General features: G+C 44.9%; 1 protein-coding gene, 1 long non-coding RNA gene and 1 other non-coding gene across 4 annotated transcripts in view; 1 reads left to right on the top strand and 2 right to left on the bottom strand.

Moving 5' to 3' along the window:
- The window catches only part of ZNF274 (zinc finger protein 274), a 23,324-nt gene extending 11,488 nt beyond the window's left edge, over positions 1 to 11,836 (bottom strand). The window contains exons 1-4 of the mRNA XM_019978139.2: positions 11,492 to 11,836; positions 11,001 to 11,076; positions 10,144 to 10,270; positions 9,312 to 9,407 (exon numbers count right to left, since the gene is read on the bottom strand). Of these exons, the coding sequence (XP_019833698.2) occupies positions 9,312 to 9,407; positions 10,144 to 10,270; positions 11,001 to 11,076; positions 11,492 to 11,745 (553 nt within the window). The 5' untranslated portion in view covers positions 11,746 to 11,836. The remainder of the gene's footprint in view (positions 1 to 9,311; positions 9,408 to 10,143; positions 10,271 to 11,000; positions 11,077 to 11,491) is intronic.
- Positions 1 to 19,120, top strand: part of LOC109571633 (uncharacterized) — a 20,581-nt gene extending 1,461 nt beyond the window's left edge. The window contains exons 2-3 of one of the 2 annotated variants that reach the window (XR_011561809.1): positions 1,205 to 11,725; positions 17,975 to 19,120. This is a non-coding gene — a long non-coding RNA (uncharacterized lncRNA). Of the gene's footprint in view, positions 1 to 1,204; positions 11,726 to 17,974 lie in introns of those variants that run through there. The other variant, XR_011561810.1, reaches the window with a different exon arrangement.
- Positions 4,064 to 4,165, bottom strand: LOC139177435 (U6 spliceosomal RNA). The gene has a single exon (XR_011561876.1). It is a non-coding gene; the product is annotated as a U6 spliceosomal RNA (small nuclear RNA).

Genomic DNA, 19,120 nt, shown 5'->3' with positions numbered 1-19,120 from the left:
CTCACTCAGGCGGGGCTGACTAACCTACCCACCTGCCTTGGGAGCTGCATAAAATGATTCCTCAGCCACAAATCCCAAGTGCTGGCTTTCAATCCACCAGCTGAAAAACCCCCGGGGGTGGGGGGTGGGGTAGGATTGGGGAATTTAGTCCCTGCCACCTGCAATTCCCTATCTAGCTAGGGGGCTATTTTACAAACTCACTGAGCCTTTGGGCAAGGGGCTTAATCCTTCTGGGCCTCAGTTTCCCCACCCTAAGTGAATAGGGACCTCAAGGCAGGTACTGGGGAGTTGTAAAGGCTGATGGCAGTCGTTGTTTTCTTCTCTCATGCTCTCTCTGCTACCTTCAGGTAAGCTGTCTGTCTCACAGTGCCCAGTTTTCTAGTGAAAGCTTTGCTACAAGACCACAAAAATAATAGTAACTAATTACAATGTCCTTCTGTGAGCTTGTTGAGGGTGCAGGGGCAGCTCCCCTCATCCCTGTTGCACCTTCCCTTTGTCTAGGATGCCCTCAGCTCATCCTGTCTCGTCCTTTCCCCATTTCTTACTCCTCAGCTCTGGACATCTTGCTACATCACCTTCTAAACGTGTCTCCCCTCACTGGCCTGCTGAGGCTGCTAACTGGGTCTCATGCATTGGAAACTCCTAAGCCAAGCCCAGAGGAGGATGTGCCAAAGCTGTTGATGATCATTACACAGTCGGCCTTCAAATCAGTAACAGCAGCTACCATTTCATGAAACCCTCCAAGGACCTACCTGGGCTTTTACAACACCCCAGCCCCATTAAGCAAGTGACCAACTTTTACACAGATCCACGCTGGGAGAGGCTAAGAATCTGCAGAAGGGAGCACCTGGGAACCAAACCCTGTTCTTTCATGCCTTTTATACCAAAGAGGGCTTCACATAGCTACAATCTTTTCCTCGAATGTGCCCAAGAGTGTCTCATCCAGAAGTCACTGCACTTGCACCTGCCTGCCAGGTGATGTCTTTCCTAACATCTCTGCTTCTCCTTCCCCATCCAGCTCTCAGGTCAGATGTCATCTAGGAGCTATCTTCCCACCCAGTTCTAAACTAGTATTGCCCAGCCATGCTTCCCCATTCCTGTATCTTCCCCATATATATACTCTATATTGTTTCATTTTTCTTCATACCATTGATTGCCACCTTTAAGTATCTGGCTCATTAATTTCTCTCTCCACTCTCTCTAGAACAGCACTGCTCAGTGGAACATTCTTTGGTGAAGGGAATATTCCAGATCTGCACTGTCCAATGTAGTAGCCATTAGCTGCAAGTGACCAGTGAACATTTGAAAGGCCAGCACAACTAAGGAACTGAACTGGTAAGTTTGTTTTAGTAGGTTTACATTTACTCAGCAACACAGGCTAGTAGCTTCTCTGGAATGAGTGTAAGCCCAGTGAGACAGGGGCCTTTCCACCCTGTTTATCATGGTGACCCTTCCCTATAACAGGACTTGGCATTTTGGCAGGTTTGTTCAGGAAGTATTTGTTGACACAGCAGAGCTTCTAAGTGCTTTGATGAACAGTGCACCAAGACATTGGGCCTTTCAAAGGCTTATGCTTGCCCATATTTCAAATTTCAGGAAATCTCATTGGTACTGAAATTGTGTCCATCTGTAAGTTATCATGGGAAGACAGCCGCTGCTGCAAAGTTCCCATCTTTTACTTGGGAGCCTAAGCAGGTCATGGGGTAAGAGGACCTTGGTTTAAACCCCCACCTGCTTCTTCCCAGACAAGCCAGGTCAGGGACTTGCCTTCATGCTCCCACAGGATGAATGGGGCTGTGGAGTTTCTCTGGGGCTGCTGGCTGGAATAATTATAGGACTTAAGAAAGGGACTTCATGCACTTCTAGCCTTTTAACCCCTCAAAAGAAGTCAGTGTTTTTACATACTTAAGTCTTACATGGCCCTCTAACATAACCTTCTCCAAGTAGAGCCTGCTCATTCCTTACCAATTTATTCTTAGGTTCCATTTCAAAAAAGTATCAATAACAAAGTCTTTCCTCTATGTTGAAGTGGTTATTTCTGCTTTAAGCCACAAGTATTAAGTTTCTGTATTTTATACTCTGTTGTAAGTGCTCAACTCTATTTCAGAGGATACTTTTTTTTTTAAACACATTATCTAAAAATAGATAAAATAGGTGTTCATTATTACAAGCTACAGATATTTTCTCCGTTTCATATTTTTCTCATTTTGTGCTTTAGTGAGAACAATGCTATGTATAGGTTGCAGAAAGAACCTGTTAACAAAGCACCTAGTGTTCTGTCATTGAGTAGCTCATGTTCTGTGGAAACCTATCTTTTAATAGGAAGCTAGAAAATATTCACTGCCTGGGTTAATACAGAGATACAACTAATTATCTACTTTGTTCTTAAGAAAAAGTTGGTTTTAACATTTCTCTTGGGCCAACTTTACACTTTTCCAGAAATCTTTCCATCTTATTGTTTGTTCGTTCCTGTACTTAACAAATACTTACTGAGCACCTATGCTATGTCAGGAGCTGGTGACACAGCATGAAGATGACAGTCTTCCATTTTATAAGCATAGTTACTGGCAGGACCTCTGAAAGTGGAAGGTCACCCTCCCACCCAATTTCCTTCTCTGGAGACAATCACATCCTATAGTTTCTATATTCTCCCAGTGGTAACAATTGGTATATTAATACCTGGTGTATGTTTGCATGTATATTTTTAAGTGGGAAAAAAAGACATTGGTATCCTGTATGTCTGTACACCTTTATATACGTTAAGGTGGACTTCCCTGGTGGCTCAGATGGTGAATCTGCCTGTGATGCAGGAGACCCAGGTTTGATCCCTGGGTTGGCAAGATCCCCTGTTGAAAGGAATGGCTACCCGCTCCAGTATTCTTGGCTGGAGAATTCCATGGACAGAGGAGCCTGGCAGGCTACAGTCCATGGGTTGCAGTCGGACAGGAGTGACTAACACTTTCACTTCACACGTTCACGTTATCTATGTTAAAAGGTATATATTTGTAAGAAACAAATATCTCTTGGTGATTGTTTCATATCAGTACATAAAGCTGGCTTATTCTTCATTCTTTGGCCATACCACATGGCAAGGGGATCTTAGTTCCCCAACCAGGGACTGAACCCACACCCCTTGCAATGGAAGAGCTGAGTCTTAACCACTGGACCATCAGGGAAGTCCCTAGCAGGCTTATTCTTTGACAGTTGTTTAAAACACTATAATGGGAACATGTATTGCTGAATATCTACATAGTTTCTTTTCTCTGTATAGGTTTTTAACTTGCCACTTATTTATTCTTATCTATCCAGAAAATGGGCTCTTTTTTTCTTCTTCATTTCTGACTTACTACTGCTTTTATCTTATTTTTCCTCAGGACTCTTAGTTTTTTTTCTCCTCAAAAAAAGGTTTGAGTCCAATGCTTAGTTCATTTACTTTCCTTCTTTTTCAGTTAATAGTTTAAGCACTTCGGGTCTTGAAATTACTCCGGAGACTGTACCTAGACGCTAGGGAAAGTGGTCCTCAGATAATAGGATTAAGGTTACATGGGTCCTAGAGAGCAAATTGATGGTAACAGAGAACATGAAGTATTCTTGAATAAAGACTGCACAGTATGTGACCACACCGTGATAGGCTGGATTCCTGCCAAAACATGTTTGATAGCCATTCAAGGTTATAGACTTTTGACCTTGTCCCCAGGAATGTGACCACTTCAAAGTTCTTTGTAGCACTATTTTAAGATTTCTTTTATCATCCTCTTGGAGCCTGGCCTAGTCTTCAGACTCTCCTGTTTGAAGATTTCCTCATCTCTTGTAATTTTTCCAACTGTTTATTCACTCAACGGTTTCCTGAGCTGTAATGTCAGTTATTTCCTAGCAACTGGGGACATGTGAAGGAAACTGAAATAAGGATGCCGGGCTCACTCGTGCTACTTAACATTTGTTCTAGATATTCAGATAAGATAATAGAATCCAAATTGGAGAAACAGAACCTGTTTTACTATATATTCATACAGTTGACCCTTCACATCTGTCTATACTTCACAATTTTATTGTATTTTTTTAAAGTAGTATGGAGGGCTTCACGAATGGCCTGTTATCCTTGCACAGGGGCCATGCTAATCCTGTGTTGTTCCAATTTTAGTGTGCATGCTGCCGAAGCAAGCACTGTACTGCACCATTTTATATAAAGGACTTGAGCATCTAGATTTTGGTATCTGTAGGAGTCCTAAAACAATTCCCCATGGATATCAAGGGATAACTGTCCTAATGTGATCAAGGTTTTAGAGTTTGTCTTTCTTATGACAATCTGGTGTAAAAACAGAATGAGACATTTCATTTGTACTATTCAGTGTGGGTCTCTTCAGTCTGTTTTTCTGTTCTGTCAAACAAGGGGAGAGCTAAGATGAATGATCTGCCTGCACAGATTACGTTGAGAATCTGCTCTCATATGAGTCCTCTGATGCTGAACACAATGAGGACTCCTACTGAAGGGCTTCTGGTCAGTGGGTTCTGTGACTCCTCATGCCTAACATTGATTACATTCTCAGACACTCTTCAATATCTACTTCTATGATATTGAAAACAGCTGTTTATGAAACCTCTCCGCAGCAACTATTTCCCTGTGATTTCAGAGTTCTCAGATACAATGATTTGATGTAAGAACTTTTCCAAACGGAATACAACTGGAATTTTTTGTCTAGTATGAATTCTCTCAAATCAGGCTATAAGCATTTCCTGCTATGATTCCTGGGATTTCTTCCGTTTGAGTTCTCATATTGAAAAACACATGATGAAAAGGACTTCCTCCATTTGAGGTTTTTCCATGTGAGTCTCCTCTGTAAGCTGAGCTAAAACTAGGTTTTCTCACACTAAACATATTTACTCTTGTTCCTGAAAGAATTATCCTTTGTATAAAACGAATAATTTCCTACATCCCCCACATGTTGGTTTTATAGCCCATGTGAGTCCTCTCAGGCTACACAAAAAATCTTGAGAAGAATTTCCTTCTATTCCTCTCAACAATACAATCTTCTTGTACTAGCCTTTTTTTCCTACTAATGTCTATACTAATTTGAGTTGCCACATTCATATTTGCAGGGCTCTTTTGCTTAAATTCTTGACAAACCAAAAAAAATGTAACTGTCCTGCAAGCTTTCCTACAATCATGACCTTCAAAATAGTGTCTTTATTCCATTGCATTGTCCCTAATGTTTGAATCTATATAGATTATGTCTCAAGATATTCCACCCAAGCCACACATATGGTAGGTAATACTTTCTTGAAAGAACATTGAGTGAGAAGGCTTAAGATGTGAGTGCCATCAAATATTTCTCCACACTTATCTTCACAGCATCTTTTCAAATTAGTGCCTTCTTGAAGATTAATTCCATGTCTTAAGCATTTACCCAGGTTCCTTTCTACTTCAGCCACTGTCTGTGCTGCCATTTTTGCTGTCATGGAGAGCTAAGACACATGCAAACTGGGCTGTATTAGTGAGGCCTAGCTTTTGTTCAGTTCGTTCTCTGCCTTGAGGAGAGGCACAGCTACATTAGCGCTGGGAGAAAGGGACCACTGAAGGAGATATTCTCTTAACAGTAAGCAGGCCATTCCAAACACCTCAGACTCCCATGTTTTTATGCACTGCCTGGACCTCAGACAGGGGCATGCCACTGGCTTCACAGACCTTTACATGGGTGTTTCTAAGTCGCCTCCTATTCATACTCCGTTAATAGAACCAGTCAGGACATGGTACAGTTGCAAAAATATGTGAATTTAGGTGGAAGCTATTAGGTAGTTCTTTGTATGATTCATCTGTTTGCTTAAAATTATTTCAACATAAAAAGAAAAGCCAAAGAAAACATATTTCCACCCTTCAAAAGTCTTGGCCTTTACCAGACTTCCATGTCACTGACCAATGCCAAAAAGTCCAGAGTAGTAGTACCTCTGTTTTCAGTTCAGTCGCTCAGCTGTATCCGACTGCGACCCCATGAACTGCAGCACGCCGAGCTTCCCTGTCCATCACCAATTCCTGGAGCTTACTCAAACTCATGTCCATTGAATCGGTGATGCCATCCAACCATCTCATCTCTGTTACTGTATTTTAAAAATGAGATACTGATACATTTTAAAAGTGTGCATGAAAAATGCATATAAATACATACATTACAAAGAACAGTCACAAGGAATCCCTTGAAGCCTTCACCTGTGAGCAGTTCTTTGTAGCTTCCTTTCCGTGCCCTCCTGGTCAGTTACTCAACTGGCCGCATTGGATCCACCTCACATAGAGAGGAGCCAGCTTCTCCCAGCCCTGTTGGTACTCTCTTGGGGGCAGATATTAACCACCTCTTCCCTATCTGCTACTACCGCAGCCCCCCGCCTGCTGGCGTCTGTGCCCTTCTGTCCTCAGAGAGCTGTAAAAAGCACAGCACACACCTACTCAAGGAAGATCAAACCCCCCTGACAGTGGAGGCCCCAAACTTAACTCACCTATCAGTACACCTCAGTTACTTCCTTCCAGCCTAATAGGTGACTTTCCATTCCCAGAATGTGCCACCCTTGCCCCATTCTCAGGGTAACCCCCAGTGGCGTTTCTGCACCAGGAAACGAAGCTCTTCGCTTCTATTCTTGCCCGTCACTGCCGACTTTCTGTTCTATAGGCATTGGCTTAAAATCTTCGCCCTGCAGTGTCCCCTGACGCCACCTCTAGAGTAATTCCCTGTTGCTCCCTGCTTTACACCATGTTCTTTTTCTTCTCTGTCCATACCACTAGTTAACTGGCCTTTACCCAGTTAGATCTGTGTAGCGTGTTGGTAGAAGGTGCTCCTCTGTTAGACGGAGGAGTCTACAATCAAAGGGATTACACTAGGTCTTTGGCTTACTACCAAGTACATACTTTCTCTTTTTTATATTGCATAGGACACAAGGGGCCTTCTACAAATATTTCTAAGGTCAGGGGGAGACAGTGGAGAAAAAACATCACATAAAGGATTCTTTGTGACGAAGCATAAACATGTTAGGCACCTATCACCCCAGGCCTAGCTTGTAACACAGGATCTTTTGTTCTAGGACACCACCCCTGAAAAGCCAGCCTTTCTGACGTGCAGAACCATAAGTGCCCAATGACCCCCATGGCAGCTAGATTCAGGAAACTGCTAGATCATCCAGAGATGCATGGCTGGAAGGTCGTCATCACCAAAGATGCAGGCCAGGTACAGATTTCACAGCTGGACACTGTGAAAGTTCCAGGTAGTTCCAGAGCCACTTGCATTAAAGCACAGAGAACAAAGGGGAACACAAGAAGTTCTCCTTACAAAGCCAGCACACTCTGATACAGAAGTGTCCAAAAATAACAAGCATAAAGAAAACCATCCACCTCCCCAATATAATTTATGAACACTGATGCAGAAATCCTAAAAGTTAATAGACATCAGGATATTACAACAGGGGCACATCTATAATTATGTCACTGTTAACTGTTCAAATCAGAAAATCTCCATGATCACCTTGGAGGGCTTTGGAGGGGGAAAATTGGGGCTCTTACTAATTTTCATTTACTAGAAAGGGTGAGATGACTGTTCCTTTATCCAGATAAAAAGTGATACGAATCAAAGCAGAATCCAGAAACTTTCCCTTTTAAGTTAGAGACCAGATACTTAAAATCATCACATTCTCAGCCCAGTGTTTTGGAAGCAGTAGCTGTGAGGAATGTAATTACCTCCTCACCTACCTTGAATGCAAAAGAAATAAAATAATAATACTTTATACTTGCCAATAATATGACTCCGTACTAAGAAAATTAATGATAACCTAAGAAAACTGTTACAAATAAGAATTTAGCAGCAGGATAGGTTCATCTGCAGCAACTACACAGGACTGCAAGGGAGGAGTAACCTGAGCAGATAAGATAGCAATGGAGGGAATGCCCAACCGCACGTGGAAAGCCTGCCCCTTGTACACCTGAGCCGGAAGGTGACAGACCAGTTCTGATCAAATTTCTGAATGAAGTTAAATGTAATATACATCCTAACAGCATTTTCTCAATGAATCCTGACAAGCTGATGGTAGGTATTCATCTGGTTGAGAACAAATAATAGGTTTTTTTAATTAAAAAAAAAAAGAGGGCCTACCGTTTATCCAAGATTGTTATAAAGCTACAGTAAGTACAGTAATACGGTGCTTACTAAGATACCGACAGAGATCAAGGCACCATAAGGGGCCAAGAAGGCCTGCATGCAACAAACAGTGACTATGAGAGGATATAGATGGTGTTCCAATAATCAGAAAACGGCATTGAAAAAACTTGTGCCCCACACCAATTACACAAGGAACCCAGTACACGAAACAGCTAAACAAAACCCAAAAGTACCAGAATAAAGTATTTGTACAATCTGCCCATGGATGGCATGAAACCTAGATTAGGAATAAAGACAGATCTGAAAGAAAAAAATCTGAAATCATAAAACTTTATGGAGACTAAATAAAGGTAGGAGATAGATATTGGACTGTTAACCTGCAGTGTTACTATCCATAATATATAGTAGGGTCCTCCCCACCACCACACACAAAAGACAAACCAACAGAGGAAAAAAAAAGGAAAATAGAAAAACTCACAAAAGCAAAAGTACAAATAATCTGTAAACTTAGAAACCAAACTGAATATATCTTTTCCTATCAGATCTGTAACCCTTAAAAACAGGACTGTAAGTCACCATCTACCTTACGCAGCTGTATGTATTTTAAAGGAACTTAAGACAACAACTTGTTGCTACCAAATATTTTCACTTACATCTTGGTTGAGTCTACATTCTATTTCTAGAAATGCTATCTACACAAAAAACCCAACTTGATTGTGCAAAAAACTGTATGCAAGGATTTTTTTTTTTTTTGCAACCACTTGAATGTCCATCAAGAGAAAAAAGTAAAAGTCAAGTCTACACTGCATGTGTGAATGAATGATGCAAATCTGTCTCCACTGAGTATGGTCACCCCCCCCCAAAACATAAACTTACATAAAATCTGGCCAAAGCCACACACCAGTTACCGGAGATTACAAAAGGGAAGGGCGATAGACCATGAGTGAAGCAGGGTGAGGACGCCCCTACTGCCAACCTGGCACCAGCAAGAGGTTCCCATTCAGCCAAGCAGTGCCCCCGACTGAAGCCAAGGAAAATGCAGAGCTTGATTCAGCATGTTTGCAGCTACTCCTCACAACACCCCACTAGGGGTTTTCCCCATCCACCTCCTTTGCTAAGACACTAGTTCCTGCCTAACCAGGACTCCCACACCAGGACTCCCATGTGCCTGGTTCTCACCTGAAAAGGTGTCTTGAGGAATTCCTCTCTCCACCGACCACAGCTCTTCCTCTTCCTCTAACTGAGATACCACATCTGGCTTGGAAAGCTGATGTTCTGCCCAAGGGAAAAGAGACAGTGCTTGGGGGTCTGTGTTCGGGAGAAAGTACTTTCCTGCTGTAGCAATTCTGTCCCTGTGTTCTCCCTGGTAGAAACGGCTTCTGGTCTAGGGCAGTGTTGCTAACTTCACCCATCCCCTTTGCCATCTGCTTCCTTTTCTGGGTTCTCTTGACTGTAAAGGAGGTAGTGGGACTTGGTTCTGGTCAGTAAAACACTAAGGGAAGTTTGTCATCTGGGGGCTTATTGCATTTTTGTTTGTTTGTAAAGTGTGCCAGCTATAGAAAGAGAACTAGTCAGGGCTGCCCTGGCTTTACTTTCTGCCTTAAACTTGGATGGACATAATGCTTGGCGTCAGTCAGGCCCATGCTAACCTAAGAATGACAACTTCACGCTAACCATGCAGAGATGGAAGGGAGCAAGGCCTTTGATGATACACCTGAGCTGTCAGACACTGACACCACGTTCTGGAATTCTTGTTACAAAAATAGTAAGCATCCATCAGCAGTTGGAAACATCCCTGATAGGCCCACATCCCTGGTATTGAACACCTCTGAGGGGTGGACTAGGTAAAGTTTCAAAAGTTATTTGTAAAGTTGCCCTTTCCCTCAGGCTCCAGGGCCTTGACCCTTGAACTCAGATCCCTGCAGACTGAGCCAAAGCAGACACACACTTCAAAGGCACCACATTCGGGCTGCAAAGCACAAATCTTTATTGACACAGAGGCCATCCTTACCCACTGAGACCAGGTTCCTGTAGTTCTCCAGCATCACCTCCCTGTACAGGGACTTCTGTTCGAGGTCCAGCTTTCCCCACTCATCTGGGGTAAAACCCAAGGCCACATCTTCAAAGGTCACTGGTTCCTAAAACCCACAGGTGCCTGTTCAGCTAGGGCCTGTTGTCACCCATGCTGACAGGAGGAGGAGGAGGAGGGTGACTGACCACATGTAGGCACAATTAATAAGGTGACTCGAGCATTCCAGATATCTCATCACGAGTTCCTGAATTTGAAACAGCAAACCCAAGCTTGATCCCATCAGGTCACAGCAAGTAGGACAACCCATGAGGTCAGAAAACATTGTTCATTCTCTGAAAACCTTTCCACTTCTTAGTAACCTGAGGATTCCAACAGTGATATCAGGTGTATCCTTTCTCCTACGGAATTCCGTGAGCTAAATCACCACACTTCAGCCTGTAGCCTCCATCCACTGGCTATTCTGCTGCTACCTTCACCTATCAGGGCTTCATGCCCATCTCGCGCTTCACCCAGTGACTAAGCTTTAATTCCAAAGTACTACTGAAAGCTAAGTGAAGCCTGATTTCTGCTTACACCTGCCAATGGCTTTCCCCGCTCCGTTTAAAAGATAAATTAGAATCCCCCGCGATTTGTCCTCTATTTGCTCCCTTGGAAAGCTAAGCAACTTGCTATCCCTCTGCCCACTAGGGTCTCTCCTCCTACAGTCCCCCACCCCTTACCTAGATGCAAGGGGGCCTGGAGGCACCCCAGGGAACGCGTGTGCCTGCATCACCCCTCCACCCCCGCTCCCAAATCCAGCGGTAGACTCTGAAATTTATCAAGAAACCTCTACTCACACGGAACCAATCCGTCGGAAGCCCGGAGGCCATAACTTCCTCTTCCTCAACGAGTCCCGTGGGAGTAGGCAGAGTCCTAAGAAGGTCGAATTTGGGAGGTGGAAGGGGCGTGAGGGTTAGATCAAGGCCCCCGCCCCCTCGGCCCAATCTACAGGAAATGACAGATCTAACTCCAACCTCGGAAAATGCTCTAAAAAGTCGTCTCCACCTGTTCTCAAACACCCAGAGGGGAAATTTCCCAACCTCCTCACCCAGATGGAGTCGGCGCCTTACCCAGCCCGCAAGCGCCCGGATGGGGTTGCCCCGCCTCGCGCCCCTATGGGCCCCGAGTCCCCGATTCACTGCCCTAAAGGCCCCACGGCGGAAGGACGGCAGACGAGGCTGGCTCTGGGCTCCTGCGATTGGCGGGGTAGGGGCCGCAACTGGGTGCTCCCCGCGGAGCAGCCCTGGAACACAGCCCCCGACGGGTGCAGGTTTCGCGCCACACTCACCCTGCGCGCGCGCGCCACACAATGGCGCCTGTCAGCCCCCGGCGAACTGCGTCAGTGCGTCCATTTGGACTACGACTCCCAGAAACCCCCGCGGCGCGGCGCACCCCACGTTGTGGGCGGCGGAGATCTTGGCGGCCAACTCGGGGCGGTAGGCGAAGCCCCGGGCGCGGAAAGAGTGCCCTTGGTGATCCCGCTGGACAGGAGGAGGCCTTCGAGGGGCAAGTCGGTCCGCTGGTGGGTCCCAGCACCTGCATGGGCGGCGACGCAGGCTGAGAGGGAGGCTCGCCAAGCCTCGAGGGCTGCAACGCGTGGGACGAATGGGAAATGGAGAAAGAGAAGGCATGGGAGGGGCAGGGCCGGAAGTGCTGAGGGGCGGGGCGAGCTTCTCACACCAACCGTAGAGAGAGGAGGGGCGGGCCGGAAGTGCCTTGAGGCAGCGGTAAAGTTGGTCCCCTTAGGCTCAGCAGTCAAGAGTTGGCCTGCAGTGCAAAAGATACAGAAGACGCGAGTTCGATCCCTCGGTCGGCAAAATCGCCTGGCGCGGGAAATGGCAGCTCACTTCAGTATTCTTGCCTGAAAAATTCCATGGACAGAGGAGCCTGATGGACTTCAGGCCAAAGGTTCCCATACAGCTGAGCACAAAGTCCTGCTAAGTTTCGGGGAAGAGGATACTATGTGTGTGTTCACACCTCTAAGGGAGAGGAAAAGGGGTCGGGTTGGGCCGGTGGGACGTGTTCAGAAAGCGGGACTGAAATCCTCCCGAGCTCCTGGGAGGAAAAGAGGTAAAGGGCCTGCCGTGAATTGTGCGGGTGTTAGTCGCTCATCGTGTCCAGCTCTTTGCGACCCCATGGACGGTAGCCCGCCAGGCTCCTCTGTCCATGGGATTTCCCAGGGAAGAATACCGGAATGGGTTGCCATTGCCTTCTCCAGGGGATCATCCCGACCCAGAGATGGAATCCGGGTAGATTCTTTATGGTTTGAGCCACCAGGGAAATGTGCAGAGGGTGAGGCTACATGTCCTGCAGGCCCAGGGAGGGGAATGGGGTCAGGACTAACTGTCTACTCAAGTTGTGAAGAGAAGGGCAGAGCAAGTGGAACCCAGGCAGCAGAGTGGAGGGAGGATTGTCCACGGGTAAATCAGAGCTGGACGGAGGTTAAAGCAATGGAAGTAGATTTTGTTCAATAAACTTGCAACGGGGGAAGCGGGAGACTCCAGTGTAGAACAGCTCATTTCTGAATACAACTAGAGTAAGTGGGGATTTATGGCCTAGGAGTAAGGGGAGCCGTACCAGTGGGTAGAAAATGAGGAGAAGGAGGCATCCTGTCTGGGGGATTCTAGCTGGACAAAGCTAATAGACGGTTTTAAGGAAGGCAGGCCAGGGTGATGATGTATCACCTGGGGAGAGAGTAGGGGTGAGGAATTTGATCAGATATCAAGAGTAGGGGAGTCTTCATAAACTGACTTAGGATTCTTGCTCAAATGGGATTCTATGAGGAAGTACAGGTATGGGCCTTATGGGGAGAAGGTTCAGAGTAACTTTGCTAACGTTTGGCTGAGCAGAGAATCAGGGAGTTGGTGTGGTGTGGGGTGGACAGGAAGGTTCCTCTGCCCCGGGTCCTCATCTGTGAGCCAGGTGTCCATGTCTAGGAAATGGAAGAAGTCTTTGCCTGCCCAGGACCGGGTGTGTGCACCTCTTCCTTGAGCCCAGTCCACTCTCATCTTTATTTGGAGCCCAGAACAAAATAGTCTCATGTCTTCCTCAAAGTCCAGTATCTGGTGTCCTTCCATCTTCCTGAGGTTCCAGGGCCCAGACTCTGATGTCCTCTCTCCTTCTTGGTGCTTGGGACTCTCCTGAGACCCAGGGCCCAGTGCATCCTCTCTCCACTTTGTAGCAGGTTTCAGTGGCCTTATGCCTCTGTTTGAGTCATCCTGTCCATTGCATGCTATGCTTGTTCCAGCAGTTGTACATTTCTGTGGCCACTGTGGAGAATATTCACAGGTGTGCTGCATATTGTTCATCTTATTTGTTGCGATTAAGACAGTGTGTCTGTTGACTTGTGCATATTAGCATTGAGTCACTAACTATGCATTTCCCTGAATTTTTCTTGGCTGTTATAGCTAAAACAGCATCCCCATTCATTAAATAACTCAAGCCTCTTTCTCATATTTTCACTTAAAAAAATGGTGTTCTATAGCCATAGGTAGTAGGACAAGGCAATTAGCCGTATTGTTTTCTTCTGGTTATGACTAGGGATCCTTCTAGTAGTTTACGGTCAATTTGATGGAGGCTTGAACATCTTAAGGAATTGGGCCTTCTTGGAAGTTCTTTCAGTTCTTTCTGTTTGTATACTATAGAGTAAAAACATGATTTTAGGTTAAAAGGTGATCTTAAGTATATTATTTAAGATTGATTCATGAAACTCACTTTAGTACAATGTTTAATAATAAATTGCATGGGGTTTTTTTGCCATTTAGCAAATTAAGAATGCTGTTTAATTTGCTGTAACTTGATTACATTAAAAACATTTCTGGGGGGGTTTCCTGGTGCTTCAGTGGTTAAGAATCTGCCTGCCAGTGCAGGGGACGCAGGTTTGACCCCTGGTCCGGGAAGATCCCAAGTGCCGTGGAGAAACTGAGCCCACGTGCCACACTACTGAAGCCTGCTTGCTTAGCCTGTGCTCCACAACAAGAGAGGACGCTGCAGTGAGAAGCCGACTCACTGCGGCTGGAGAAAGCCTGTGCACAGCAGCGAAGACCCAGCGCAGCCAAAGATGAAGAAGTAAATGAGCACATTTTTGGGTGAATGTTAACTGTTACGTATGTAAAATGTCAAAAATGTTACGCATCCTACCTAGATGTCCATCAGCAGACGAATGGATAAGAAAGCTGTGGTACATATACACAATGGAATATTACTCAGCTATTAAAAAGAATGCATTTGAATCAGTTCTAATGAGGTGGATGAAATGGGAGCCTATTACACAGAGTGAAGTAAGTCAGAAAAACACCAATACAGTATATTAATGCATACATATGGAATTTAGAAAGATGGTAACGATGACCCTATATGCGAGACAGTGAAAGAGACACAGATGTAAAGAGCAGACTTTTGGACTCTGTGGGAGAAGGCGAGGGTGGGATGATTTGAGAGAATAGCATTGAAACATGTATATTACCATATGTGAAATAGATCGCCAGTCCAGGTTCGATGCATGAGACAGGGTTCTCAGGGCTGGTGCACTGGGATGACCCTGAGGGATGGGATGGGGAGGGAGGTGGGAGCGGGGTTCAGGATGGGGAACACATGTGCTCATGGCTGATTCATGTCAATGTATGGCAAAACCCACCACAATATTGTAATTAGCCTCCAATTAAAAAAAAAATGTTATGCATCCTGTTTGCATACAGGGCCCTAACCCCTTGTTCAAAACCTTCAGAGCCAGAAGTATTTTGGAATTCATAAGCATTTGAATTTTAGCAGTATAGGAAGGTGAACACACCGTATCACATGTGACATCCCCAACAGGTCTGGGGCAGCATCTGGGTGTATCTGTAGCAAAATATATAAGGGGTCACACTAAATTGGAGAAAAACTGTAAATAGCTGTGTTGTGCTCAGTCACTTCAGTCGTGTTTGACTCTTTGTGATCCTATGGACTGTAACCCACCAGGCTCCTTTGTCCATGGGGTTCTCCAGGCAAGAATACTGGAGAGAAGTTGACGGTTCTTCCTCCAGGGGATTGTCCCAACCCAGGGATCAAACCCGTGTCTCCTGCATTGCAGGAAGATTCTTTACGCACTGAGCTACCTGGGAAGCCCTACACAGCCTTGTCATTTCAGCTAAATTTTGCAGATGCATAATAGGGGAAGAAACTTTATTCATTAGAAAAGGTTTTAGAATTGCAGAAAAGGCATTGTGGATCATTTATGAAAACAGCTAGATAAGCAATAATAGTTTCATTCAATTGCAGGGTTTAATTTGCACTTCATCTCTCTTTGTATACTTTATATAGTTTAACAAGCATGTTTACTGAGATACTGAATTGTTGAAATAGTATTCTTTCATATGCTTTTAAAATCAACAGTGTCCTATTGGTTGAATAAGAGATATGAAACTATATATTGACCAAATCACTATAGCAGCTGGTGGCATTCAGTCCACTCAACAATGGACCTGTGATTTGGTCTCCACTCATCATTATTGTCTTATTTCATCACACAGAACATCTCAGAGTGTTTCATGTGAAGGGGAACATGTGTTTAAAACTCATTTAAAAAAAGAAGAGGAAGAAAGATGTATGTTTTGTCTTTAAAACATGAGCATCTAGGACCTTCTCAGAACTCCTCAGAGCTTGAAACTTCAGCTTGGAGAAGCAGGAATAAATCAATCAGCACATTAACTGTAAATTATTAGTGTCATAACTGGTTCCCCAAACAGACTTTGGGGTCGTGACTACTACACATTTGTTCTATGCCTGTTCTCCCCAAGATAAAGGGTGAGTTCAAAATCAAGATAATCCAGACTGGGTGTAGCACATGGAGGAAAGGTAAAGAATCTGAGGTCTGAGCAGAGACAGACCACATGCAGCTTCCAGAAGTGATCTGTTTCAAAGAGGAGTGTGGGAAGTCCACAGAAACTGGACAAACCAGTAAGTCGGGTTTGGTATCCCTTTCAATAGCTTTGTACCCTGTATCCTATAGGGTGTGTTTGGCCGTAAATGAGAATTTAGCTATCATAAACACCGTTTCCTCAAAAATGAATGTCCTGGGATTGGTTAAGCTGCCAGTGTCACCCAGGACCAGACTCTTACTTTCTCTGTTGCTCTCATCAGTGTAGGAGTGTGTCACCCTTCCTGGCCACTGGAGGGTAGACAAAGAATAAGCCAACAACCTGCTTACTGCTAGTCCTTTTGTTATTCAGTTTCTCAGTCATGTCCAACTCTTGCAGCCCCATGGACTGCAGCATACCAGGCTCCTCTGTGCATCACCAACTCCCGGAGCTTGCTCAAGCTCATGTCTATCGAGTCAGTGATGCCATCCAGCCATCTCATCCTCTGTTGTCCCCTTCTCCTCCTGCCATCAATCTTTCCCAGCATCAGGGCCTTTTCCAGGGAGTCAGCTCTTTGCATTAGGTGGCCAAAATATTGAAGCTTCGGCTTCAGCATCGGTCCTTCTAATGAATATTCAGGGATGATTTCCTTCAAGATTGACTGGTTTGATCTTGCAGTCCAAGGGACTCTTGAGTCTTCTCCAGCACCACAGTTTGAAATCATCAGTTCTTCAGCACTCAGCCTTCTTTATGGTTCTGAATACCACCAATTTCTACATTTCTCTTTACCTTAGGAAATTGACCTTTTCCTCTCCCATGAAATCTGACCTTTCTTCATTCTCTTGCCTGTTCACTCTTCTGTTCAATAGCCATGGATTGATGTACACATCCAAAACAGAAGATGATATCTGCTCTCAGCAACCTTAAGTTTAAGATTTCCTGGTGTTCTTATTATCACAAGTAAGATAGGAAACAGATCTAAGGGCTGTAACTACTGGAGAAGAAAATATAAAAATGCTTTAACAAATAGGCAACAATAGAATACTTGGGCTTCCCATGTAATACTGGTAAAGAATCTGCCAGCCAATGTAGGAAATGTAAGAGGCTTGGGTTCAATCTCTGGGTCAGGAAGATCCCCTGGAGGAGGAAATGGTAACCATTCCAGTGTTCTTGGCCTGGAAAATTCCACAGACAGAGAAGCCCAGTGGGCTACAGTCCAAGGGGCTGCAAAGAGTCGGACACAACTGAGCATCTGAGCACAACATTATTGTATATACAAAATCCAATTGGAAATTAAAAAAAACAAGATTGCAGTAAATGAGGCAATAAAGAAATAAAGGTACGTGACTCAACACACATGTAACATACAAAATCTTTACAAACAAATATATTGAAAAGGAGATTCACAGATGAAGCATAAAGACAAATGTCTAGGATTAATTTGTTGGGAAATGCAAGGAATCTACAGGAAGATACGTTTCTGGAAAGAATTACAAGTAAAATGGTATAAATGAAGATGAATATCGTGCTCCAGGTTGGGAAGGCCAACTATAAGTCGCAGACCATCACTGGGCTCAATACAAGAGCAAGTGGGATTACAGGACCACAGTGGGCGTCTGGTCCCTGGACTTGGCTCTATGCTTCTTTCCTCTTGAAAATGTGATGGAACGCACCACCATCCTCACTGGGAAACTACTTGGATTCAAACTCATTTTCTCTAAGAAATGCCCCCAAAAGTACAAGTGCCAAAAAATTCGTTTCTTTCCTGTAAATTTAGACTTCAAAGCCATCAACAGCATGCGGTAATAATCGTATAACTTTTCTTGTGTGTGTGGTGCTGGCTGCAGGGGTTTCATCTTTTCAGCAAGTTGGCCCAATTTTTTCAAATTGAAGAGTGTGGCTTTTTTCAAGCACTTTTTTTTTGTCCCATCCAGAGAGGACTCCTGTAACCCACTATGAAGACTCAGGGGGATACTGCACCCACGTCTGCGTGTGTAACTTGATGAATCCCCCATATGCCCTTGGTCCCATGTACTATCACATCATATCCTTGGAGCCTGCAATGTCTGTCTGTGTCCTCTGTAGCCCCTTGGCAGTGCCTCTGAGACTGCAGCTGAGGTAGCTTGGCCCATCTTGCTTACCACAGCGAGTCTTTGCTCCTTGTGGTGTGTCCACCTCCTGAGAAAGGACTTTGAATCAGGTAAGCAAGGGTCAGCCTGAGCCTGTACAACCTGCTTACCTGGGATGACTTCTTCTAGGAGTCCCTAAGGGACTTCCCAGGTGGCGCTAGTGGTAAAGAATCCACTTGCCAGAGCAGGAGATGTAAGAGTTCAATCCCTGGGTCGGGAAGCTCCCCTGGCATGGGAAATGGCAACTCATTCTTGCCTGGGAAATTGCCTGGACAGATGAGCCTGGTGGGCTAGTCCATGGGGCTGCAAAGGGTCGGACACAACTGAGCACAGCGGCAGGAGCCAAGTCTATGGCTGAATTGGCTCAGCATGACTAAATGAGACTGCAGAGCAGAAGTTGGTTGGGAACAAGAAAGAATTATTGTGCAAGATGGGTGTTTTTTTTTGGCCACAAGTTGCAGAATGTGCCACCATACATTATCTTACATCACATGCATTTCAGAGGCAAGAGCTCCCGGGGTGGTTGCAGGCACTCTCCATCGCCTGCTCATCACTCCTCAGTATATTGTCTTGGTTTTTCCAGAGGTTCCTGTCCTCATGGTCTCAGGTGGTTGTTTCATGCATCGCTTGAATCATACAACGTTTGGCTGAAGATATTGGCACCAGGGAGTGTTTGTTTCCTTTGACACTGTAACAAATTGCCACAAATTTTGTGGCTTGAAACAGCAAAAATGTATCATCCCACAGCTGTGAAGATCAGAAGGGAAATAGACCTTTCTGGGCAAAATAAACATGTTGGCAGTGCTGCCTTCTTTGGAGTCTCTAGGGGAGAACCAGTTTCTTCGCCTTTTCCAGCTTCTAGAGACTTCCTGCCAGTGGTGTATCATCTACAAGTCTCTCTCTGACTCTGACCTCTGCTTCATCATCACATTGCCTCCACTGACTCTGATT

The sequence above is a fragment of the Bos indicus genome, chromosome 18 (genome assembly GCF_029378745.1).
Source record: "Bos indicus isolate NIAB-ARS_2022 breed Sahiwal x Tharparkar chromosome 18, NIAB-ARS_B.indTharparkar_mat_pri_1.0, whole genome shotgun sequence".
Lineage (NCBI taxonomy): Eukaryota > Metazoa > Chordata > Mammalia > Artiodactyla > Bovidae > Bos > Bos indicus.
Note: the sequence above shows the minus strand (reverse complement) of the source record. Positions and strands in the feature narration are given on the sequence as shown.